This window comes from Xenopus laevis, chromosome 1S (genome assembly GCF_017654675.1).
Source record: "Xenopus laevis strain J_2021 chromosome 1S, Xenopus_laevis_v10.1, whole genome shotgun sequence".
In the NCBI taxonomy this organism is placed as follows: domain Eukaryota; kingdom Metazoa; phylum Chordata; class Amphibia; order Anura; family Pipidae; genus Xenopus; species Xenopus laevis.
This window is the reverse complement of record NC_054372.1, coordinates 142,981,871-143,002,544: the sequence shown is the minus strand read 5'-3', so window position 1 is coordinate 143,002,544 and position 20,674 is coordinate 142,981,871. Positions and strand designations below refer to the sequence as shown.

The 20,674-nt window shown below is 39.0% G+C and overlaps 2 protein-coding genes across 3 annotated transcripts in view; one reads left to right on the top strand and one right to left on the bottom strand.

Moving 5' to 3' along the window:
• Window positions 1–1,090: 1,090 nt before the first annotated feature.
• On the bottom strand, window positions 1,091–5,803 carry mrpl40.S (mitochondrial ribosomal protein L40 S homeolog). The gene is given in 4 exon segments (NM_001095356.1): window positions 1,091–1,591; window positions 2,080–2,235; window positions 3,349–3,423; window positions 5,698–5,803. Coding segments are annotated over 3 exon segments (477 nt in total). The 5' UTR covers window positions 3,360–3,423; window positions 5,698–5,803; the 3' UTR covers window positions 1,091–1,281.
• A 3,253-nt stretch (window positions 5,804–9,056) lies between these two features.
• The window catches only part of hira.S (histone cell cycle regulator S homeolog), a 34,161-nt gene continuing 22,543 nt past the window's right edge, over window positions 9,057–20,674 (top strand). For both annotated transcript variants that reach the window (XM_018244119.2, XM_018244118.2), the window contains exons 1-7: window positions 9,057–9,354; window positions 10,394–10,456; window positions 12,726–12,836; window positions 13,033–13,123; window positions 13,665–13,759; window positions 13,918–14,013; window positions 14,563–14,723. In XM_018244119.2, the coding sequence (XP_018099608.1) occupies window positions 9,072–9,354; window positions 10,394–10,456; window positions 12,726–12,836; window positions 13,033–13,123; window positions 13,665–13,759; window positions 13,918–14,013; window positions 14,563–14,723 (900 nt within the window). In that variant the 5' untranslated portion in view covers window positions 9,057–9,071. The remainder of the gene's footprint in view (window positions 9,355–10,393; window positions 10,457–12,725; window positions 12,837–13,032; window positions 13,124–13,664; window positions 13,760–13,917; window positions 14,014–14,562; window positions 14,724–20,674) is intronic.

Below are 20,674 nucleotides of genomic sequence, written 5' to 3'. Positions count from 1 at the left end.
GCATATTAAAAGAATCTTATCAAACTGGTATATATATTTAAGTAAATATTGCCCTTTTAAATCTCTTGCCTTGAACCACCATTTTGTGATGGTCTCTGTGCTGCCTCAGATTACCTGACCAGAAATACTCACTGTAACACGAAGAAGTGTTGAAGCAAAAGACAGAACTGTCTGTTAATTGGCTCATGTGACCTAAAAAGTATGGTTTGTTGGTATGTTTGTGTGCGGCCCTTATTTTTTAAAACGGCAATTTTCTATTTATGATTACCCAATGGCACATACTACTAGAAAAGTTTATTTGAAAATGGTTTATTTACATGAATCAGGGTTTTACATATGAGCTGTTTTATGCAATATCTTTTTACAGAGCACTACATTGTTTGGGGGGGCATAGTTTTCCTTTAATAACATTATCAAGCATCATTTTTACTGGCCAAGCCAGTAAAATTCCAGCCAGGTGGCAACTCTGATCTAAAAAAACATAGGGGGTTCTTCACAGTCAGGACAGTGAGGTTGTGGAATGCACTGCCGGGTGATGTTGTGATGGCTGATTCAGTTAATGCCTTTAAGAATGGCTTGGATGATTTTTTGGACAGACATAATATCAAAGGCTATTGTGATACTAAGCTCTATAGTTAGTATAGGTATAGGTAGATAGAATTTAATTAAAAGTAGGGAGGGGTGTATGTATGGATGCTGGGTTTTCATTTGGAGGGGTTGAACTTGATGGAATTTGTCTTTTTTCAACCCAATTTAACTATGTAACTATGTAACAGGTTTACAAGATTTTCTGTTAAAACCAAGCACAAACCTTGCATCCATGCCTGCCCAGTCTGTATGGTTGCAAACAGCGAAGCTGCCCAACCAAATCTGGGTGTGTATAGTCACCTTTAGTGTGCAATGATACTACCACAAAGGATACTACAATGGAACACACTTTGTCCAAATAAATATATAACTACTAATAATGCTTATTTGCAAAGGATTGCTTGGCAATTTGGATGTTATTCTTCAATATGTAGTGAAAACATTTTAAAACTGTGCATGGCTACTTCAATTTGCTACTGCAATTTAAAGTGGATGAGTTTAATTTTAAATAATGTTACCTTTATTTTTTGCTAGCAATATTCATACATTGACAATAGAAGATTGAAGTGAAATTTCTTTGAGGCAGCTTTTAAGTCTCTCCTATCTCAGTTTGCACACAGACAGTGTAGGCTTCCCTGCTGAGATAAGGCATTGCCTCTGATATTATTAAATGCATACAGTCCTTATGCAGTCTTATTGTGTGTACACTTTAGTGATATCATTGTACTTCCCATCAGGTGCATTATACTGAGTTATAGGAGGAGTGTTACAGGGTCCCTGACTCTCTAATGGAAGTAATCCTGGATCAGTGAGTATAGATGCATTGTACAACTCCTCTGACTCAAGCCGCAGTTCACGCAGAGCCTCTTCCTGAGCCTCCAGTAGTGATTCCAGTCCCGTGTTTTCTGCTTCATGTTCTTTTTGCTTGCTTAATGCCCATGTCTTCATTAACAGCGCTCTTCTTTCCTGCTCTTCTGGGGTTATCTTAGGTGGGGTCCTCACTCTGTCAGAATGAGCAAAAGCAGCATATGCTTAATAAACAAACTGCTCACATCATCTTTACAAAATGTTATGTACCTTTAAATTGGGTATATGTAAATACATATTCCACCACAGCGGTTTTTTTTCCCTTTTAAAAAGGGCCTCAGTTCTACTTATTGCTGAATCGGGAAGGAAACTGCCTACCCTAAATACAATAATAATTGCTCCACTCAGAAATTGTGGCTCTATATTGATTAAATGGTCTGAAAGGGATTAAGCTGAAGACCAGGCTCATCATCTTTCTCATAAACATTACAGAAGACAGAAATACGTATGCATTATATGTATCCATAAATAGAGAAGTCAGTAAAATCAACTCGCAAATCACCCACAGCCGTCATGTATCAATATACGAGGGCTGGCAGAGGATGCCAAAAGTTGTAGCACACAACACTGTGCGAGTATATATATAACATTCATTTCAAGCTGTATACACATAGCACCTCATACCTCGTTTCATCTAGAAATTTTGAAGGCTTTATGAAATCCTCAATGGGGATGAGTTGAGGAGGGATTCGCTCCAGTTTCTTTAACTTTTTCTTCATACGTTCACGTATTGCTTGTTCCCTTTTAGGATCTGCTTTTTTCTTCTTCTTTGGCTCCGCTCTGGAACAAAGAGCATTTATAAAGATATTTAGAATATGAAAACAACAAGAGACTGCTATTTGTGCAGCTGTGCCTAATAAGTGGTTTCTCTGAGGCTTATAATGAATATTGTATACAAGACAGTTTCCAAAAAAAATATTCAGGGCACACTGTTAAATATATTGACAGAATGAGGTTTGCAGAACAATTAACCCCTACATTTAATATGCACTCATGCACCCCCTTATCACAGATGCTGGCTATTGAACTGTGCACTGATAAGCCAGATTCTTCCTCGATGTCCATGATTTCTAGAATGAACTTGATTAATTTGTCAGGACAGTTTTTTTTAATTGATTCTTATACTTTTGCAACATTTGCCAGCACAATGTTTCACAAAGTAACGGGCCTCTTCCCTTTACTTCTGAGACACGCAGGCTCTCGGGGATCTTTCAGAAAAACTTAATTTCAACATTTGTTGTCTTTGTACAGTTTGCAATTAAATATAAAGGTTAAATGTGCATCTTACAGTGTCCCAACTGGTTTTGGAAACAATGTTATACAGGACATTTTAAAAACACAACTTTCTGTCCCAGATGCCTTCAAATTTGCTTAAATGGAAACTTCTGCATGTCAGTTGTCACATTTGATTAGATGTTTCACCAGCTTCTTTTAATGTCAGTGGCAGGACTCAGCTGAGACACAGAAGGTCAATCATATAGGTGAGCATAACTGTAAAGTTTGGAGACACACTGTTGCATGCATAAATGCAAAATATTACAGATTTAAGGGAATCATTCGAACATGAATTTGATTAGAACAGTTATTTCACAGGAAAAGGACTACAAAAATAATTCGTTTTCATGTGCTATGATATGTCTCCTATGTAACCTTGTGTGGCCAATATGACAAGTATAAAATCGAGCTGCTTGATTAGAGAGAAGAATCATACACATCTAAAAAACATCACCAATGTTTTGGTGTTAAACATGGTGTTAAATGAAGAAGCAAAGTGAATGCGATTCTCCATAAAGGAAACAGAAGAAAATGCAAATGACATGGTTTTTGCTGCTATTCAGTCACAGGTCAGGTGTTATTAAAATAGACATGCTCTCAAGAAACCAAATTGTTTACCTCATTGGCATGGTAGAGCGTAGTGTCAGCAGAGACGTTTGCCAGTGACTCTCTCGTCTCCATATCCATGGGGGACTAGAAGAAAAACACATTTGAAAGTAAGCATTATGTTACAAGTACCTGTATCTTCAACTTTACCAGAAGGTCAATATATAAAGAATATTGATTCGCATCAACTTTGTAAAACTTAAACTAAAATAGGTGATGTGTAACATGAAGTGCTGCACTACTGCAGGTAAAAATCTTGGTCTATTATTATCAATTCTGATTAACAAAATATACAGATGACACAAACAACTTTGGGTACTGTTGTTTTGCATGTGAGAAATATTTGTAATTACTGAATAAGAGAATACATAAAGGTTATAAATGAATATGCAATTTTAGTTATACTGAAACCAAGCCTCCCTTTTCAGTCTGCTGCTACAGTAATGAAGAAGTGAGTCAGTAGCAGACTCCCACCTCTCCCTTGAATCTCTATTGACAGTGCTGGGGTACCCAAATCAAGCGCACATCCCTCAGCTACGGCCCCACTAAAATCCTCCAACCCACTTACCCCTGTCCACCACACACAGCTACTTACTCCCTTCTGTCAATCATTTGAGCCACTGTGAATAAAACTAAAAATGGCTGTGTGTTCCACAATGGAATGCATGGCTATCTATAATTTTGTATCCATTTTTATGATGTTGGTTCGCTTGCAGGCAAGCGTTAGGGTCCAACAAGAAAAGGGCCCAACAAGAAAAGGGCCCAACAAGAAAAGGGCCCAACAAGAAAAGGGCCCACCTGGAGTTTCCCAGTATCCCGTCTATTGAACTTATAACCATCCATGTTAATGTGCTGCACACGGTCACCTGTTTTCAGGGGAGTGATGGGAATGGTGGGTCTGCCTCTTATATATAGGGGGGATTTAGGGGCCCAGAAATTTAGCTATCTGGGTTTTGGTTAGGGTTGCAACCTTTTCTGGAAAAAAATACCGGCTTACCTATATATTTATCTTTTTTCCCTATTAATAACATTGGGAGCAACCATCATTTTTACTGGCCAGGCCAGTAAAATACCAGCAAGGCAGGTGGACATCAGGGTTGCCAGATTGGCGGGTTTCCAGCTATAGTGGGCTACGAATTTAAAGTCTAGGCGGGTTTTGAAAGTACAAACTAGTCAAGGTATGGATTCGGGCTACTTTTTGGGCCTTGGCTGGTTTGTACTTTGGAAACCAGCCAAAGTTTTTTCTTGCCCTAATGTGCCAAGCCTGTGTCTCCCAATGCATGTTGGGTAATGTAGTTTTTGTTTAACAATTTGCCAACTGCCAAGTTTAATGTAAGGCTAGAATACCAAGCATGCAATGGGACTGACTTGTGTAGAAGACGGGAGTTACAAGATTTAGGGCTCAGTAGCCCGACTGGGCTACTGAGCTACCATCCCTCACATTTTCCAGTGACTTTCCTCAATTTCAGACAATTTTTGGGCAAAAAAATCTGCTGGCCACTAAAGAGGTTGAGCTGTTTTAACAATATTTATTGAAATTGTGTATGAATTAGGGCCTTATGGGTCCCCTATACCTCCTGGGCTCTGTATTTATTCCCCTGTAGTTACTTGACAAAGGGCACTTGTGCCCGAAACATGTCGTTATGATACACTCCTAATAAAGGATACTGCAGCGAAGTTCTGCACCTCTGCTTCCTCCATTCTATTGAATTGATTGATTTTGCAGTGCCTGGGCGGTAACCAATAAGAGGAATAATAACCAGCTTTTCCTGCTACAACTGTACACGTATTGGATTAGAGTTACTCCCCTGGTAACAGGAGAATCTGTCCCATTTTGCTTCATGTAAAAATTTGCGAATCAGTAAAAATTTGAAAAAGGCTAATTTTCATATATATTCATTTATTTTTAGACTTTTTTTTTTCTCTCCTCAAATTGTGCTGTTTTTTTGGGCTACTTGTGAAGTGCCTCTTGGCTCGGTTTGGGCTGGTTTTGTAGCTGATTTTGAAAATTAGACCTGGCAACCCTGCTGGACACAAACAAGAGATGCAGAGCTGCAGTAATAAGCGGTGATGGTACTAATTCCAGTCTTAAAATATCTTTCTTCAGAAATATATCATATTTATTTATACATTTTTATAAAACCCGGTAAATTAAATAAATACAGTAATAAAAAGTACAAGCCACTGAAGGTCAGTCTTGCTCCTCTAGCTATTTTTTGTGTATTTTTGTATATATTGTATATTAGGCCTGTATTAGCCAACAGTTCTACATGATTCCCTGCATGGAAGGGCAGGTCTTATCAGGACGAAATAGGGCATAAATCAAACAATACACGAGCTGCTCAGCCGTGTAACACTCACCAGCTCCTACTGCCTTGTCTGCACACCTGCAACAGTGAGCCACACGCAGACGAGTTCATGTCTTGTAGAGAAATGTTGGCGCCGCGACTATTACACAGCTCTAGTCTAGGCCTTCTGTAACCTCAAGCTATCTGCTAAAAACCTCAAACACACGGTTCAGTGTCCTGTGTCTGTAAAAAAGCGGCTCGAGCGGAAACAAGGACGCGCAGAACAGGTTCCGCCTTATTCAATTGTACGGAGAATGCCACTGTAAGATTGTACGTCTCCGCTGTGCAGATGTGTCTGGGCGGGGGTTGTTGCGCGGTAGATTGAATAACATTTGAGAAGCAAAAAGCAAAAAAGCATAACTATAAAGTCAAGTATTTTGTCCATGAATTGCATGCCCTGGCTAAAAAGTACTTCAACGCTCGTTGCCTGCGCCCTGCGCATTCTTCCTGTCACTGGCATGTGAAAAGGGAACACTGATGCATAACCCTTCTGGCAGAATAATACAGCAGTAGCTTTGATAGATCCAAACTTTACCATGTATTACGTTTATTAAAGAATTGTGCAACCATGAGAATGAAAAGAGTTTTAATTGGGGCAAGGTTGTGTTATTAAATGATCCAGGATTTCTTGGGATCTCAGCAGATTTTGCAGGATTTCAGATTTTGACAAAATCCTTAGCGTTAGCATACTTCCCAACTGTCCCTTTTTCGGAGGGACAGTCCCTCTTTTGACAGCTCAACCCGCAGTCCCTCATTTGTACTGGAAAGTCCCTATTTTCTCTGCACTGAACAGCCAGAAAAAGAAACAAAGTTTCTCACTTTTAGCAGAGACCACAGAACAGCTAACAAGTGCAAATAAGACACTTTGTAACAAATTTGAAACAAATAAACAGTTTAGATGGAGAAATATTTTCAAACTTTCATAACCTGCCAAATTTTGTAAAATGAACAAGGTAATTAGGGGGTGTGGCAACAAAAAGGGGCGTAGTCAAAAAATTACTGTTCTACGTGCGAAAAGATTTTTTGTCCCTCTTTTTACTTCCAAAATGTTGGGAGGTATGCGTTAGGCCAAACCAAACTCAAACCCTTCAGGCAATGTCCTACAAACTGAATGTCTATAGGAGAAAAATAAAACAAAGGTACTTGAATATGTTTTAAACCAGGCATGTCCACAGTCCGGCCTGCTGGCCAATTGGGGCCCATTTTCAAATTTACACCGGCCCTCAGTCTCCATCATGCGGCCCGCCAGCACAGTGCAATCAGGAATAGCATAGCCGTAGCACATTAATGGGCACATTAATGAAATGATCTGCTATTTGGTATATACTGCTGCCTGTGTGACACCGGACTGTCACGTAGTAACATACTGCTCTCGCATACTTCTTTAGGGCTGAAGGTGCAATAGACGTACTGATCCGCCAGTACGGTAAACTAAAGAAGTATGCGAAAGCGGCATGTCACTACGTGCCAGTACGTAGTGACGATTGCTAACACCTTCAGCACACAGGCAGCAGTATAGACCAAGTGGCAGATCATTTCACTAATGACTAACGTGCCCAAATATTACTGCTATGGCTACGCGATTCCTTTTTTAAATGAGGCGTGGAGAATAAGTCCAAACAGACTCCACTTCCTAAATGCCGTGAACGCATCCATCTCCAGGAGTGAATGATCCATTCTGAGCTACCTCAGAATGGATGTCAGGCCGAATAGACGGCCCCCACACATTTTCACCCCAATAAATCTGGCCCTTGTTGCAAAAAGTTTGGACACTTCTGTTTTAAACATTCTGTTGTATCACTCATGCAGTACATAATGCAAAACATTGTTAACATTTCCAAAATAAGTCAACCTATATTTAGACAAGCCAACGGCCTATTGCAAGCAGGTGCTGCAGGACTGATGAAGTAAAGGAGCAGCATTTGTTAAAAAAAATCAACAAACCTTGCCAACAATCATGTGGGTGGATTCACTATTCTTTGGGGTTGTGTGGCAGCTAGAAGCACAAGAAACATTGTATGTGTAGAGGAAAAAATGTTTACCAAATATCAGGAAAAAATAGATTCCACTAAATATCAGTAAATTCCAGATTTACAAATATTTATACAAATATATTCAGTGATGTTCATACAAATATATTCAGTGATGTTCATATAAATATACAAGCTTAATAACACTGGTTACATTAACGAGAAAGCAATCAGTTTGTTACATCAGATGCTGGAAATAATGTTACAGTAATATCCATTGTTAAGTTACCTGTATGCAATATGTAGTTACAAGCCACCTGGCCGGTATTTTAACGGCCTGGCTGGTAAAAATGATGGTTGATCCCAATGTTATTAATAGGGAAAAAAGATAAATATATAGGAAGGCCGGTATTTTTTTCCAGAAAAGGTGGCAACTCTATGTAGGGCTCCTACAACAAGACACTGCTTTTGTAGAAGAGCAGCCTTAAGGTTTTGAAATGACCCCTACAGACCCCTGTCCTAAAGGGGAACTATAGTGAAAATGTATTATACCATACCTCCCAACATTTTGGAAGTAAAAAGAGGGACAAAAAAAATTTTTTCCGCACGTAGCGCAGCAATTTTTTGACCATACCCCTTTCTGTGGCCACACCCCCTTATTACCATGTTTGTTTTACAAAATTTGGCAGGTTATGAAAGTTTGAAAATATTTCTCCTTATCTAAACTGTGTTTTTGTCTCTCAAAATTGTTACAAAGTATCTTATTTGCACCTGTTAGGTGTTCTGGGCTCTCTGCTAAAAGCCAATTAAGTGAGAAACTTTGTTTCTTTTTCTGGCTGTTCAGTGCATAGAAAAGAGGGACTTTCCAGTACAAATGAGGGACTGCAGGTTAAGCTGTCAAAAGAGGGACTGTCCCTCTGTAATATACGCTTCCTCATACCGAAGTAAGAATCTTTCTAAATACACCCAATGAACAGAACTGTTCTGGTCAAAACCTTACAGTTGGCAACTCTAACACTCCGGCACCAAAAAGATGTGTGTGGGGGGCCTCAATGGAGTCAGGATCACCCTGTAAAACAAATACTCTAAAATATTTATACTTTTCTTCCCTATTAATAACATTGGCCTCAAAGACCATTTTTTTACCTGGCAGGCAGGTAGTATATGGGTCAGTTGCCAACCCAATCTGTTTAACTGGACCTGAGAAGAACTGTGTATAATAAACAAATACTGCTTTCAACCAAAACGACATGTACCACTGACTGAAAGTATTTAATGAATGTAAATAGGAAAGCTGCTTTCGTTATGCAAAACTGTTTAGGGGTGGAGATCTCAGTAACTGACTGGTACTTTTTGCTTTCCAGTCTTTATAACGCTAGTAAATCAATATATCAGTGCAGAGGTGAATCCACATTACATGACCCCTCGGCCTCTTGCCCCCTTGGTTATAGAGGAACGCGTGCTGTTAGCTCCATGTTTCCGGCGGGACATTTTCGACCTGTGCGTCCCGCGGGCTTCCGGTCTTGGTGGTGGTGCCGGAGCGGGATGGAGAGACACTGAGAGGCGGCTCCGAGGCGGGGAGAAGCCGGCAAACAGGCGGGGAAAATCTCCGCGGCTCAATGGGCAATTGGAGCTGACACACATCCCGGGGCACAGAGGGACAATGAAGCTCCTGAAACCAAGTTGGGTTAATCATAATGGTAAGGGCGAAAAGGTCCCTGGGGTGTAAGGGATTTTGAGGCGCTTCTAGGTCAATGCTAGTTATCGCTACCACCTGGAGCTTGCATCTTATTGTGGTCGTCTAGCAGTTGGAACTATTCTAGTATCCACTATGTATAGCTGGCTGCTGAGATGTATAGTTTAGCAACAGCTGATTTCTCTAAATGGAAGATTCCTGCACAACGGCTGCTGAAAATACAAATGAGCCTAAATGGTGTTTGTATGGGTAGCAACGAAATGGAAAGTGGCAAAACCGAAAGAAAAATGAGCAAGAATTTGGGGAGCATGAGTTATCAGTGTCTGTGAAGCTCCTGGATCTGCATCAGTGCAATGGAAAAGGAGCTTGTCTAGTGAGCTTCTCAAACCTGGGCCTTGCTCATCTCTCTTCTGTTCTACTCACTCAATTGGTCTGGCACAAACCATGTGCTACTGATGTATCTCAGTTATAGCTGCAGCAAAGAAATGCAGAAATGGCAGCACAACAAGCATTAGCATTAGTCACACCAAGCAGCGTCCCACTTATATATCCCTAGTCACAGATATTTCAGAATTTAAATCACTTAAACATAGCTGTATTGTGAAGAGGTTAAAGGGTAGGGGGAAATACCTGCTGCAGTTTTCAGTAGCTTCTTACAACTACTTTCTTTTATAACACTTATGCCATAACTCATATTCAGTCAAAATGACCCATCAGCCATAACTCAACAGTTGCAGTTTTTCTGTTTTGACCAGGATTTTTAATCTTAGAAAATTAAGTTTTCATGGTATTGCTTCCTGAGTGATTATTGAGCCTTTAATTAAACCCATCTTATTAAGGATGGAGTTAAGAAGCCCCAAATGAAATTGCATATAGACAGTTGTAATATAACATTTTATAAAGTAACGTCAACTACTGAGCAGCCTGTCTCGTCATCATTAGCCTCATGCTAAATTAAGTCATTAGTGAGCTCAGTACAGATCAAGTTATGTAAACATGCTGCAAGAATTAATAGTAACTGTAAATTGTTGTTTGTTTTCAAGGCAAGCCCATTTTTTCAGTGGACATTCACCCTGATGGCACAAAGTTTGCTACTGGAGGTCAAGGTATGCATTTAACAAATGTGTAATGTTGTCCAGCATATATTTAGGTACAGTCTACCACTTATGTAATAAATGGCAGATAGTTTGCCCAGGTTCAGTAACCCATAGAAGCAAATAAACAGATGAGAAGTACATTTTCCTGATTGCTTACTATTAATTATTAGAAACTGCTAATAATTATGCACACTAGGGTAGAGCCCTGCAGCGGGTCGGGTACACGCGGGTTACCTGCAAAAACCTGTGGTACCCTGCAGGTTGCGGGTAGAAGTTCCAGGTGTTAGTATAGACGCGGGTCGGCAGTTTTGCTGGTCACTGTTCGGGCTGCGGGTCTTCTCAAAATCGATTTTTACTCCTTTTTTTCTGATCACGTCTACTTCCAATGATTTCACTTCCGGTTTATAATGACAGCACTTCCTGATTCTTGATGGTCAGCGGGTCCGGGTTGCAGATAAGGTACTTGCGGGTCGGGTAGTGTGTCCAATGGTGTAAGAATGCGGGTCCGAGTTGCTGATTTCGGGTACGGGTTCCAAAAAATGGACCCACGCAGCACTCTACACTAGGGTGCTGATTTGTCAAAAGTCGCGTTTTCATTTTTATCACGATTCGAGAAAAATGCAAGTACAATTATACTCAAGAATATTCTTTGGAACCTCGAATTGTCGGCATTTATTAAAGAATAAAACCACAAAAAGTCTCTAGGAAAAAAATAAATAAAAGCTGGCTAGGTTCAATAGGAGTCAATGGGAATTGTCTCTAACATCTTTAATTATATATTTATTTTCTTGGTTCATTAAAACATTCGAGTTATTTAGCCTCATTAAAATTAATTGAACAATGTGACTTCGTGATGTGTAACTTTTTTTTTTTAATGAGAAGAAACACGAGCGGGAATATTCTGTCGCATTTTTTTCTTAAAGGGAAACTCCAGCTTCCAAACCTAGATTTGATAAAGAGGCCCACATAACACAGAAACCCCTAATATACCCATCACATTTACCTGTTTCTTCAAAATGAATGAATAAATGCCTTTTCTATGATGCAATCCAGCTGTTTAGCAGTTCTTGTCTTTCTGCATCATTTGAAATCCTGGCAGGGAAGGAGGGACTAAGCACTGATGTTACAAATTGTAACAACTTCTCCACAGTTTACAGACCGCATGCATGTGCAGGGATTTGTGGGCTTTGGAGGATATGGATATAAGGACAGCTGGCTGTTGATACAAAGTAACAGTAGTCAGGCAGCTCAGCAAAGTAGTCCGAAAGATCAGCAGAAGAGCAGGCGGTTAGGCTTAGGGAACTGTCAGAAACCATTAAAAATCATGAAAAGTCTGCATATTTTTTAATTGATGTATATTGCAAAGTTGCTTGAAATTATGTTTACTTTTCAAAAAGCTTAAGGTATGTTTCTGTTGAGTTCCCCTTTAAATAAGCTTGCATTCGAGAAAAAAAGTCACCAGAGTTTTGTCGCAGTTTTTTTCTTGGAGCTCCTGTTTTTTTTTTCTCAATTTCAAAAATTAGTAAAATAGGCCTCTAGATGTTTAAAGCGACTCGCATGAAGGTGGTAACATTGTCAAAAAGATTTTTACTTTTCATGTCACAGAGCAAGTACCTAATACTTTGCATACAACAGTGTGATATAGAGTACAGAACTCATTACTGCCAAACACAGTTTCTGTTTTAGGGAAATGGGGTACTCGAGCAAGAGAGACTCCCATGTTTTAGAACATGCCTTTGTTGGGGGGAATTTTTTTTTTTTTTTTTTTTTTAGGTTTGTTGGGTGGTGCTGTTCATTTTTACTATGGATAACACTGTTGTATGCAAAGTCTTTTATACTTGCTTTGTGATATGAAAAGTAAAAGTGTTTTTTTGCAATACTATCACTGTCCCATGAGTCTTAGAACACATAGTGTGCAGAATAGTAAAGTGTTTTAGTTTATTGTATTCATACCTTTATTGCGGGGATTGGCTACAACTCTGGCACCTATATGTAGTAACTATTTGAGCAGTTTGGTCCTAGCACTTAGTGCCCTCCACTAATTATAATATTGTGTAGTAGGTGATTAGAAACAGCAAACTTTGTACCTTATATTGCATATCCCCTTAAATATATTTTGTGCACTTTTACAGAGTAATTGTGCCCAACCTGCAATCCTCCAGCCACTGTTAAACGTAAGCCCCCCGCTTCATCCTTTGGTTGACAAGTAATGCAGGGTCTAAGCACAGGCTTGGCATCCATTAAATACAATGAAGTATGTCTGATTTTTTTTCCTTAGGACAAGATTCTGGAAAAGTCGTTATCTGGAATATGCCTCCTATGCTTAAAGAGGAAGATGAAAAAAATGAAAATATTCCCAAGATGCTCTGCCAGATGGACAACCACTTAGGTACCAATCAAGAGGGCATATAACAGCCCTGGGGGTTCAAAGCTCTAGTGAGAGCAGGAAAAAGTTATAAGATGGTGACACATCCCTGGGATGGTAAAATAGAGATACGAAGAAAGGACCCAGTGCCAGCAATATGTGGTCCTCAACAAGTGCTGTGACATGGAACAGGAATAATCTTAAATACACTCTGTTTCAGCGTGCGTGAACTGCGTCCGGTGGTCCAACAATGGAGCTTATTTAGCATCTGGAGGGGACGACAAGCTTATCATGGTGTGGAAACGATCAGGGTGAGCTGAGGATGTCCACTGCTTCTAGGACTGTGAACATTTTACTGCTGAATAAGATTAACATGCCTAAAAAATTCCTATCCTAAGCACAGTGCAGTTAAGAAAAACCATATGCTTGCACGAACTACAGCAGAAGTTATTTACTGATGGCTGTTCCCAAACTATCACTAAATGAAACATACCACAAGTTGGATGCACTCACATAAACACCTATAAAGTGGAAACACTTTCCCAGTGCAGTCAAATGCGTAGTATGTTTAACCAAGTTACTCTAATACTTTACAGTAGTTTGAGCCAGTATCACTCAAGCTCTGCAATAGTGGATGAGTAAATAATGTGCAAAATACAAACACTGTAAAAATGTCTAACATTCCATTTAAAATGTATTTTGGCACATGCTTTTATTACAAATATGATTCATTTGAGAGAATTCAAGTGGAAATAATTATTTTTTTTTTAAATCTTTGTTTTACTGTAACCAAAATCATTTGGTGAGGGGTGTAATGATGGTAAAAATAGTGTTTTTTTACTAATTTCTCAGATACATTGGACCCAGCACTGTTTTTGGCTCCAGCAGCAAATTGGCTAATGTTGAGCAGTGGCGTTGTCTTTCCATTCTCAGAAGTCATTCTGGAGGTGAGTAATAGGTAATAAAGAACATGAAGGCTGTATTTCTTTCATAGGGTAGCATATCAAAATGATTCCAAGCAACAGTTACGGTCTTTGGAACTTCTGTTGTACATGTGGTTCAATTAACCTATTTTCATACTTGTGCTGTGCATCTTTCCCATCAGATGTGATGGACGTAGCATGGTCTCCCCATGATGCTTGGTTAGCTTCATGCAGTGTGGATAACACAGTGGTTATATGGAATGCCTTGAAATTCCCAGGTAGGAATAATACATTTATTTCTGGTTGATTTGAGAATGTTCTTTTCACAACAATGATGGCATCATTGTGCTATTTACTATACATTCGGACCCTATACTGCTATACTGGCTGCTTTTTTTGAGCACACAGCAAACCACCATATGCAAGCTTCCTGAATTCTTAGCTTCTGGTTTTCCAATAGCGTTTGCTAGTAGACTATATGAAAACTTTGCTAGAAAATTCTCAAGAAAAATATGTCTTGACTAATTTGTCAATAGACCCTATTAGAACATGATTCCCAGACTTCCATATTTTTTAAGGGACTTATACACAGGTCTACATATTTTAAATGCAAGTTATAAAATATTTCTTGGGGGGGTACCCATACTAGGTGATCAGCACATGCTCTTGACTTTCATGTGCACAGTCAGGGGATGGTCAGGAGTCTATGTCTAGGACAGTGACACGTAAATTTGCAGCTTGAATTAATTCATGGTAATTGATTTTTATCCGCAGTATTTGTGGTTTCCTGCACAAGTATCTTATTAAAGGATCAATATTTCTTACAGAGATCATTTCCACATTACGGGGCCACTCTGGGCTGGTAAAAGGACTAACATGGGATCCTGTTGGCAAGTACATTGCTTCTCAGGCTGATGACCATAGCATCAAGGTTTGGAGGACCATGGACTGGCAACTAGAAACAAGCATCACTAAACCATTTGATGAAGTAACTATCCTATTAACAATTAGAAACGTAACAGAAAAACTTTATCAACCTATTTTTTTTTTCAACATGTTTTATTGGTTTTCATAGTAGAAAGACATAGGCAGACTGCTTGTTGAAGCATCACAATAAATATATTGAGAAGCTTGAGGTAATTAGAACCTTTAAATATAGGGCACTAAGCCTCAAGCCACCATGCAAACCAGTTCGGGTGTTATAGTAAAATAGCTGCAAAATAGTAGACACTTAAAACATAACCTTTAATAAATATCGTTAAAACCACAAAACCAAAAAATATACAGGGCTGTGCCCTCAGTGACACAACACCACTACAAAGCGTGTAGACCCACTACCACAAAGTAGTATAGGCAGTGCAGGACATTAGCCTTAAAAAACAACAATTAAAAGCTAAGAGACAGACAAAGGTGGGGTTACCGTGTGAAGAAATAGCACAAACTGATGCATTACAAATTTTCAACTTGTCTTCCTTTGCACTAGATAAATATCAACAACAAGCACTTCAAAAAGGGTTGTCCTTTTCACCTACAAATACATTTAAAATTTTTAGCTGGATTAAGGATCTTCACCTTTTTGGGAGAAAACTTCTGTTATTTAAGCATTTCGCCAAAACCTCTAAACAATCAGAATGGTCCAGTGAAGAACGCAGAGCCCTGGAAGACTTACGTCAATTATTAGAAGAAAATGACAGGGATATAGATTATATCAAAGGCCCATTCACCACGTTCAAACCCAAAAGTACCTTTACACCTCCAGGTTCATTATGTCCAAAGGTTGAGGTTTTTATTGAGGCCTGTATTAAGGACCTCAGAAACCTCAAAAATAAAAATAGCAAGGAAACACACTCTAAAAATAACTTGTCTTGGAAAGAAAAACAAGGTTTGAAACATTTACAGGCCAATAGTGAAATCATAATCAAACCTAGCGATAAAGGTGGAAATATCGTTATTCAAAATAGAAGTACATACGTGAAAGAATGCATGAGACAACTAGGGGATAAGAACTGTTATATGCAGCTTTCTAAAGATCCCACCAGAGAATTCCAAGCAAAGCTATCCCAAATTCTGAAGACAGCTTTTGAAAAAAGGATAATTAATAAAGATGAGTTTGCATACATGACGGTTAAATCTCCTGTGATTCCAACTTTTTATACCATTCCCAAGATTCACAAAAATCCCACAAACCCGCCAGGACGCCCCATAGTTTCTGGGATTGGCAGCCTGACAGAACCGTCTAGCAAATACGTTGACGAGATTTTAAAACCATTCGTCAGCTGCCTGCCATCGTTTATACAAGACACCACAGACGCAATCAGACGCTTAGATGGCATCAGCCTAGATTCCAAACATCATTTAGCATGTTTGGATGTCGAATCATTATATACTAGTATACCACATGAATTTGGTTTGAAAGCAGTCCAGGATACCCTAATACAACGTGGACACCAGTACACTGCACACAATGATTTTGTTGTTGAACTTCTAGAATTTATACTGAAACATAATTATTTCACCTTTAATAGTAAATACTTCCACCAGCAAAGGGGGACCGCAATGGGAAGTACGTGCGCTCCTTCTTATGCTAACATCTTTTTAGGCTGGTGGGAGAATAATCTGGTGTTCAGTGAGGATTTATCAGAATACACACAACACATCTCCCTCTGGCTTCGCTACATAGATGACATAGTACTAATATGGACGAGTACCAGTCATAAATTTTATGAATTTGTAGCGAAGCTTAACATCAACCACATCAATTTAAAAGTAACTGCTCAAATTGATGCTAATACGATAAATTTCCTGGATATCCGTATATTTCGTGATAAGACCGATAATAATAACTTAGCGACCTCAGTATATAGGAAGGAGACAGCCACCAATAGTTTGCTTCACGCAAACAGTCAACACCCTAAAAATACAATTTCAGGAATACCGGTGGGACAGTATTTGAGGATTAGACGATTATGCAGCACAACAGAAGAATTTAAAATAGAGGCCAAAAAACTATATGCACGTTTTAAAGAACGAGGGTATAGTCATAATGCCCTTAAAAAGGCATACAAGAGAGCGCTTGAATCAGACCGCAACTCCCTACTAATAAATCAAAGGCAAACTACCCGATCAAAAAATCACAGTTCAGGATGTGTTAGACTCATTGGAGACTACAGTAAAGAGCACAAGGAAATAAGATATATAGTGAATAAACATTGGCACATACTTCAACAGGATACTACACTGAATCAAGCAATAGGAGATCAACCACTTATAACTTTTAGACGAAGCAGTAATCTTCGCGATAGTCTCACCCATAGTCACTATGTACCCCCAGCATCAAGCACTTGGCTGGCCAATAGAACTAAAGGCTGTCATAAATGCGGCAGATGTGTCGCATGTCCATTCATTAAAAAAACATATTCAGTGATCAGAAAAACGGACAACTGGGAGCATCATATCAAGGATTTCATAAATTGTGATACTGAAGGGGTCATTTATATGATGCGATGCGAATGTGGCATGGACTACATAGGTAAAACGACGAGACAACTAAAACGGAGAGTTATGGAACACTTTGGAGATGTTAGAAATAAAAGGAACACATCAGTAGCCAACCATATAAATGAAATCCACGCGGGTGATACTAAGGTCATGCATTTTATGGGCATTGAAAAAATTGTTCATACTACACGAGTAGGTGATCTTGACAAAAAACTACTACGTAAGGAAGCTGAATGGATCTACTCTATGAGAAGCAGGGCCCCTTTGGGACTCAATGAAGGATTTACTTTCTTACCCTTCCTCTGATATAACTAACTTAATCCCATGGTATAATATTATTTATATTGGTAACTTAATCAAACGACAGGTTAATTTGACCAGTTATTTCTATATTGATTCTGTATTTTGAATTTATTACCCAAATATACGTAACAGTACTTTTCTATACACTCTCCGAGTAATCTAGGCAGGCTATCAAATCATTATATAACTTGAATGAAGCCAAAGACATTGTCAGCACAGGCACTGGCAATGTTATTCTTGCACATGCGCATTTAATATGACAGGCGTCAATAGCCTGAGTTAGACATTCATCTTCCGCCCGTCTCATCCTAGTACTGGCAAAACCCGGCTAACGCATGCGCAGTTCAGGTAAGACGCTACTACGGGCAGACGCGGATGACCACTTCCGGTTCGCGTCGCGACCGGAAGTGACGTCATTATGATGCGCGACGGCCGAAAATTCACCGGAGAGGTATTTAAACCGGTCACAGACACCAGTCCAGCACCTATGCCCCTGAAGAAGCCGTTTTCACGGCGAAACGCGTCGGGCAGCATAGGTGGACGGTGGGGGAGAAGCTCCCATCCGTTCCCAACGTAGGTAGGCAGAATTGTCTTCTGGGGGATGGAAAAATTAAGGGGAGGGTGAAATCGTAGCTACTAGGCTGCCTCAAACATGTATCGATCGCCTTACTGACTGGCGTTTTGTCACTCCACCGTATACCACCTGATGCAGCTTTTAATTGTTGTTTTTTAAGGCTAATGTCCTGCACTGCCTATACTACTTTGTGGTAGTGGGTCTACACGCTTTGTAGTGGTGTTGTGTCACTGAGGGCACAGCCCTGTATATTTTTTGGTTTTGTGTTTTTAACGATATTTATTAAAGGTTACGTTTTAAGTGTCTACTATTTTGCAGCTATTTTACTATAACACCCGAACTGGTTTGCATGGTGGCTTGAGGCTTAGTGCCCCATATTTAAAGGTTCTAATTACCTCAAGCTTCTCAATATATTTATTGTGAGTTTGTAATTATTTTTCAAACCTGCGGGCGTATATAGTACCCTTTGACTGACCTGGCTCACTCTTTTTGATTTGTTGAAGCATCAGTCAAGCATGTAGAGCCATTAAGAGCTGAGAGTCATTTTCATGGTCTAGCCAAGGAATACATATTTTGTCCTTGGCCAGCATGTAAGTCTGTTTGGATGGGACAAATCCTATTTGATCTTTATGGATTACTATAGTTGATATCTTAATTGGGAAGCTAATATAGTTGCTAATATTTTTATGTCCAAGTTAATGTGTTAGTGAAATTGGTCTGTAATTTTTTTGGCCTTGGCTATCTAGGGTGGCTTTCCTAAGGATGAATGGGAACCTGTTATGAAAAAATATAGCGACCACTCTGTTTACTTGTTGTGAAGGAGAGAAAAAACCCTAGCATAGTGTTTGTGGAAGAATTGTGGATAAGAAGCTGTTGTAAAGTGTGTTTCCTGCAGACACAGTATTTCAGGGAAGATACGATTATAGGTCTAAAATGCTGCTCGTCTATTGGATGGGGAGTTGAGACCCTGTACGTTGTGAGATATGACTTTAACGGACATTAGGATGGTAAATCCTTTTCATGTCGCTATGACTATGGATCAAGGAAGGGGTCTCATGTCTCCTTATTATATATTATATTTGTACAGTTGTTTGCCCTCGCATAAACATAACAAGTATGATCCCAGCTGCCAAAATAATAGAACAGATAAAGATCATAAACCACAACTTTGTATATTACAGTGGATAAACACTTATAGGTAAGCACAATATTATTGGGGGTCCAATCCGATTCTGGAGGGAGATCACAGAAAGGTGCTCTTTATGGGGCAGCAACATCCCGCTATCGCTATCAGTTGGTTTCAGACAGTTCACCAGAAAGAACAATTTTCCCAACTACTTTCTTTTTGTGACAGTTTTTCTAATATTGATGTGTTAAATTTTAATTTTTCACCTTCTAAAGCAGCTCTGGGAGTGGGGGGTTGCCGACTCTTTAAAGGGGTGGTTAACTTTAAGTATGTTATAGAATTACCAATTCTAAGAAACTTTTAAATTGGTCATTATTATTTATTTGTTTTTTAATTATTTCTCTTTATCGTCTGACTTTTTCCAGCTTTCAAATGGGGGTCACTGACCCCATCTAAAAAAATCAAATGCTTTATAAGGCTACACATTTATTGTTATTGTCCTCTTTTTATTCAGGTCCTCTCCTTTTCATATTCCAGTCTCTTATTCAAATACTTACATGACTGCTAGGGTAATTTGTACCCTAGCAACCAGATTGTTGGGACTGCAAACTGGAGATCTGCTGAATAAAAAGCTTAATGACTAAAAACCACTTACCACAAATAATAAAAAATGGAAACCAATTGAAAATTGTCTCAGAATATCACTCTCCTCATCATACTAAAAGTTCATTTAAAGGTGAACAACCCCTTTATCTGTTTTAAATTGATACATTTAGTTGATACATTTCTTATCTTTGTCCCTATTGAGCAGAATCCCTGAGTTTCATTAAAGGCAGCTGTTAGAATTGATACAATAGTTTCTAATATTCCATAGGTACTGCTGAGAAATGTATCGACTAATTGTAGCAAATTGTAACAGTTCAGAATTCTGGATCGCTGAGCTGCCAGATCGAAATACTAGTGGCAGGAACATTAAACTGAAATTTTGGGAAAACTGTAAATAATAAAAGATGGAAAGTGACTGAAAAAAGGCTTTGCTTATGGTGAGCAATCTGAAAAATAACTGAACTGAAAAAAATGTTTGGAAGGTGAACAACCCCTTTAAAATAACTTGTGATGCAACAGTGAGCTTCTCTTTCAACATGTTGCTGGCATTACATTCAAAATACTTTTCAGAAAAAGCAAATACTTTTCAGAAAATAAATTTGCTCCGTTGATATGTCTTGCATCCATTTACTTCCTCTCAATAAACCCCCCTTATTTATTTCCCTCTCATTGTCTCGCAGACATTTCAAGCAGCAGTGTAGAAAATATTAATGAACCTTTCAAAGGGATAATCGAGCATGCTTTGTGGTGTTGGATAGTGGCTTTGATCCTTAGAGTATAACTAGACTCCCTTCTATAAAGCAAAAAAAGGTTTCTGTTTAATAGAAAAGAG